This window comes from Silurus aristotelis, assembly GCF_946808225.1.
Source record: "Silurus aristotelis genome assembly, chromosome: 6".
Taxonomy (NCBI): Eukaryota; Metazoa; Chordata; class Actinopteri; order Siluriformes; family Siluridae; genus Silurus; species Silurus aristotelis.
The window spans coordinates 28,600,572-28,605,936 of NC_139579.1; the positions used below are offsets into that span (position 1 = coordinate 28,600,572).

Sequence of the window (5,365 nt, forward strand, 5' to 3'; positions counted from 1 at the left end):
TGCCATCCTAAGACTCCAGTCCACGCCTTCCCTGCACTTCAGTTAATGAAAGCCGTGCACACCTCGTGTAGATGACATCAGCAGGATATAACCTATAAAGTCAGAAGCAGGAATCAGGATCTCGCTTAGCCGATGCTCGCTTTGCTAATTTTGGTGATTCTTTGGCCGTGTCTTGTGATAACCTGTGATTGACCTACGCATATGTACATTACAGCACAGTAATTTGTCGCATTCTTCTTCTCCTTTTTTTGGTTGCTCCCATTTGAGGTTGCCACAGAGGTTCATATCTCATCACTCTGTCCACATCTGCCTCTTTCAAACCAACCACCTGCATGTCTTCCCTCACCACATCCATAAACCTCCTCCTTGGCCTTCCTCTTTTCCTCCTTCCTCAGCATGAACAAAAATCTCAATCATGCCTTTCTCAGCTGTCCATCCTCGTTACTCCCAATAAAAATCGCAGCATCTTCAACTCTGCCACTTTTTGCTCCGCCTCCTGTCTTTGTGTTAATGTGATTGAAATTCGTTCTTCGCATATCCCAGTATATTAATAAACTGGGGTTGGAGATCAGGGTTCAAATATGATACAGTGCCCCTGGAGCAGGGAGGGTTTCCAATCAGTGACCCAGAATCTTAACCACGGAGCTACCGCACTACAGCACAGCAAATGAAATAGTTGTAGAAATGCACCAGGATGTTCTTGCATAAAAGGTTTTATTTGAAAGACATTAACCAATAGATAGGTATTAAAATGGAAGTGTATATAAAATAAAATGAAGATAATTAGCCAAAGCGAATGATTTGAACAATATTTTTTATGAAATCGAGTATATGTTGACTATCTTTTTGACAAGCACAAGCTTTAATGATATAAAAAAAATTTTTTTTAACAAATAAATAAATAAATCCCACTGTGCTTAATTTCGATCGAAAGAACTCGCTTCCGGTTTTATTGGCATGCGTCACTTCCTTTTTCCCCATAACCACGCCTACGCCCCTGCCTTATACCGTGGGTCAACCCGTGCGTCTTTCTTTTCCACATCATGGCGGACCGGTTCCATAAGGTGCGTGTCTCAGCGCTGTGAAAAGTGGCAAAAATTTGTGTTGTTGCGCTTTTCCAAAGAAGTGCGACTTAGAAAATTAGACGCACGTAGAAGTGTTTAATGGCTGGAAATTCGAATTTTGGTTAAAAAAATGGATTTTTACATTCAAATATTAACATGGCGTTTCCACTGTGTCCGTCATTAGCACCATGCTAACCGTACTGGATTATTTGCTAGTTTCCCTCGTGCATGGAAAAAAACCTTTAAGATGGCCGTCGTTGTGATTTGCTCTTGACTCGGAGCTGCTTTTGTGGTTAGTAGATGAGTTAAAATGTGTGTTTAATGGCGTTTGTAATGTTCAATTGGATGCTGAATGAATAGTTTGGTAGAAACGTGGAAGTGGCGCTGGTGCGTTAGCATGAGCAGGCCGCCATCCATGCGGTTGAACGCTGAATCTCTGCTCGTTCAAAATCGTTCATTACTCTGTTTAGGCCAGTTTTCATAACATTCCTGATTTATTTTATCTAAACATTACCTAGCTATTAAACACTGAAGCGTATTATCACAAAATTTAAGATCTTGAAAGTGAGCATCTTGAACCTCCTCAACACCATGCTTGGAGAGCACTTATATTCATGTCATTACCTGCTGGTTCCACACGTGAAGTTAATATCAAGGTCTTAGACTGTATGTACATTGAAATACCTCAAACATTATTGGCACGGAAGTGCTCATCTTAAATTCATTATGTATTTTCTCAATCTGTGTTTTTGTCTTCTCAGGTTCTGGTAATTGATGGCCGAGGCCATCTGCTCGGTCGCCTTGCCGCTATTGTGGCCAAGCAAGTGCTGCTTGGTGAGTATTGAGTTTTCAGGGTGATGTGTACTTTTTTCCCCCTTTATTTTTGACCGTCAGTGATGATTTATTTACCTACATTGCTTGAGTTTAACGACCATGAGAAAACCTCACATGCACTACCATCTGAGACGGTCTATAAGCAAAAATGTTGCTTCTAGTATTTGCGTTACTGCTTTTTTAAAAACTAAACTTTGCTCATTCACCAACCAGAGTCACCTTACAGTAGTTTTTGCTGTTTAGTTATTTGCACTGTATTTGTAATTAGTTTTCACATTAACCAAATATCATCTATAATTTCCATCATTTTTATTTTGTATTTTCACCACTGGGGTTATAATCTTTTCTCCCTGCATTCATGTTGCTTTGCCTTGTATTTGAGTGTTCACACACTGGGGCTCAAGATCAAGATTTTGTCACAGCAGTCATGGAAACACTTGTGAAACAATTAATTACAACAATCCAAATGGGTTAGATTTTATAGTTGTAAGGCATGTGAAATACCCTTCATTTTTTTCCACAATTTTACACTTGATCTAAATATTTTTTTTTTTTCCCTTGTTATACTGTTACAGGCCACAAAGTCGTCATTGTGAGATGTGAGGGCATCAACATCTCCGGCAACTTCTACCGTAACAAGTGTAAGTGGAGTTGGATTTGTTTTGTTTTTTTTCCATCTTAAAATAATGAAAGACTCCTGGGTAGACTGCAATGTATTGTAGATATTGAAAAGAAATTAGTTGTTAGCAGTTAGTCAGCAGTGCAAAAAATGCAATATATAGCTATATATTGCTCCTGTAATGTAAATGTTTTTCACATTCAGATTGAGACTAGCATATGATTATCCTGGTAATCATGTGACTATGTATCTCATATTGCAGTCCTAAACTCTTGATGTCTTGTGTACAGTGAAGTACTTGGCTTTCCTGCGTAAGAGGATGAACACGAACCCCTCTCGTGGACCTTACCACTTCAGAGCTCCCAGCAGGATCTTCTGGAGGACAGTCAGAGGTGAGCCTTCATGCATGCATTCATTTTATTTATTTGATGAACAATGATGAACACTTTTATCCCGAATCTGAGTCTTTTGATGAGACAAACTACGGATCTGACTACTGAGTTCGAACAGGCACCAAATACTAACCGTTTAGTTTGTTTATGGAGATTTTTTAACAAAAGCTCTAACCATGCAGGTATGCTGCCCCACAAAACCAAGCGTGGTCAAGCAGCCCTTGAGAGGCTAAAGGTGTTTGATGGCATTCCCCCTCCTTATGACAAGGTAACACTGCATTTCACTTCAAATTCGCTGTTAATGCAGGCATGTCTGTGATGCTAATTTCTTTACCTACATTGTTCGAGGTTCCGCTGAGAATATTCTATATAACTGAGACATGTTGGGCATTTGTTGTAGATCTTATTGGGAGCGACTTTTCTTTTTTTTTTTTAAATTTAATCTCATTTTTCCACAGAGGAAGCGTGTGGTGGTGCCAGCAGCGTTGAAAATTGTGCGCCTGAAGCCAACACGCAAGGTATGATCAGTCATCAAATGGGCATTTTGTAAGATAAAAATTTGGATGTCAAATGGAATCCTGGATTTAAAAAGAAATTGCTTATTCCAAATGGATATTTCAGACTTTACACTGGGGAAATGAGTTCCCTCCTATGCAAAATAGGTGATTTCAAAGCAGTTAGAATATTTAGGTGATTCCTTTGCACCATGATCCTTTACTTTGAAGTAGTTCTCACACAATTGGAAACAAAGGTTTACATTTGTTTGGAAGTATGCACCTGGTTCTGTATAGATATTTAAATATTTGGTCTGTGCCCATGTTGCATGTAGCTGGCACAGTTAAGTGAGAGCTGCAAGTGTGCTGGTTTTCAATCGATTTATACCTGCCTGCAAAAAAACAATAAACCAAATGAAACAATTGCTTGTCAGTGATGTTTTATTCCACAGCAGTATTCGAGTTTCAAGACCATGAGAATACTTCACATGCACTACCATCTGAGACGAGCAACAATGCTAAACTTAAACATCAATACAATTGTATTTCTTTCTCCTGATGTGTTTTTTTCTGTGCTTCAGTTTGCTATGCTGGGTCGCCTGGCTCACGAGGTGGGCTGGAAGTACCAGGCCATCACAGCTACACTCGAGGAGCGCCGTAAAGAAAAGGCTAGGATCTTCTACAACAAGAAGAAAGTGCAGATCAAGCTGAGCAAACAGGCAGCGAAGAATATTGAGAGCAAGATTGCAAAATACACCGACGTATTGAAACAGTATGGTGTCCTGGTCTGAACTGTTCTACCTGGCTAATCTAATAAATGTTTATACAGACTACAGAGTGTTGGGTTTCCTTTTGAGTGGTTTATTTTTTTTTATAAATTGTAGTGCAGTAATGTCGTTCATTGTAGTGTGGTAATGTAACCAGCTCTGCAGTTTTCTTATTTCACCACCTGAGTGCAGTGTAGTCCTGACTTTCTTACTGCTGCACGCCTGTTCTATTTGACGTGGACGATGGTAACGTATGTTTGGAACTTGCTAAGTGCTTTACAGGAGTAATATCTACGAATCATTTGTGTATAGAGAAAGTAATGCAATACAAACCTAATAATTTTGTAACATTTAGTGATATGAGCATCAGTATAGTTCGGTTGGTCATTAAAACCAATTAAGACTCATCTCGCTTAAATATTTGGAGTTTTTGTACACTAGTGGATGTTGCTAATCATTTGCTTATTTGATGATAAAAAAGAAAAAACATCAGATGTGTGGTTAGCTGTTGAATAGAATTAAAGTGTATAAAAATTGTATTCTGTGTAGGGCCACTAAAGCAATAGTGTTCATGAAAGCAAATGTTCTATGAAGTCAGCGTTGGTTGGTCCTGCAGAAATCCATTCGAAAGTGTTTAAGAATATATTAATGACACCATTTAGTTAAATCATTTAAAAGGTTAATCTCTTGTTCATGCACAATAGAAAGTGCCTGTTTTGTTATTGATGTTCTTAAAAACCCAGTGAGTAAGTTTGCACACCTGGAACCTTCTCATGAAATTTGTTGACATTTTCAAAAAGTTTAAGTTTCTACACGCTGACTTTTCCAGCCATATGTGGTTCTTCCCCAAACTGTTACCATAAAACTGGGAGCATACAATTGTTTAGGATGCCTTTGGATGTGGTAATATTACATTTTCCTAACATTTGAACTACACGACCCAAACCTGTTTCAACATGACAATGCCCCTGTGCGCAAAGCCAGCTTCATGAAGATCTTGTTTTAATACTATACACTGTTATTTATTGTGGTTCTCACTCTACAGTGTTTGTATTGTTTAAAGATTTATAATCACACCCTTGATATCACCCAAATGAGAATGGGTTCCCCTTCGAGTCTGGTTCCTCTCAAGGTTTCTTCCTCAATCATCTAGATAGTTTTTCCTTGCCACAGTCGCCCCAGGCTGCTCATCAGG

The 5,365-nt window shown here is 38.9% G+C and overlaps 1 protein-coding gene across 1 annotated transcript; it reads left to right on the forward strand.

Annotated features, from left to right (window-relative positions):
• The first annotated feature begins 930 nt into the window (after positions 1–930).
• Positions 931–4,236, forward strand: rpl13a (ribosomal protein L13a). Its single transcript, XM_083545632.1, has 7 exons — positions 931–1,064; positions 1,826–1,898; positions 2,474–2,539; positions 2,808–2,909; positions 3,092–3,177; positions 3,368–3,427; positions 3,985–4,236. Exons 1-7 carry the CDS (start codon positions 1,044–1,046, stop codon positions 4,192–4,194), a joined length of 618 nt encoding a protein of 205 aa, XP_083401758.1. The 5' UTR covers positions 931–1,043; the 3' UTR covers positions 4,195–4,236.
• The last annotated feature ends 1,129 nt before the right edge of the window (positions 4,237–5,365 follow it).

Bases quoted from the DNA above. Each gene is read 5' to 3' on its own strand.
- rpl13a (XM_083545632.1), top strand. From the start codon at position 1,044: ATGGCGGACCGGTTCCATAAG. The intron at 1,899-2,473 runs GTGAGTATTGAG...ATACTGTTACAG, and splicing joins GGCCAAGCAAGTGCTGCTTG to GCCACAAAGTCGTCATTGTG. The intron at 3,428-3,984 runs GTATGATCAGTC...TCTGTGCTTCAG, and splicing joins GCCTGAAGCCAACACGCAAG to TTTGCTATGCTGGGTCGCCT.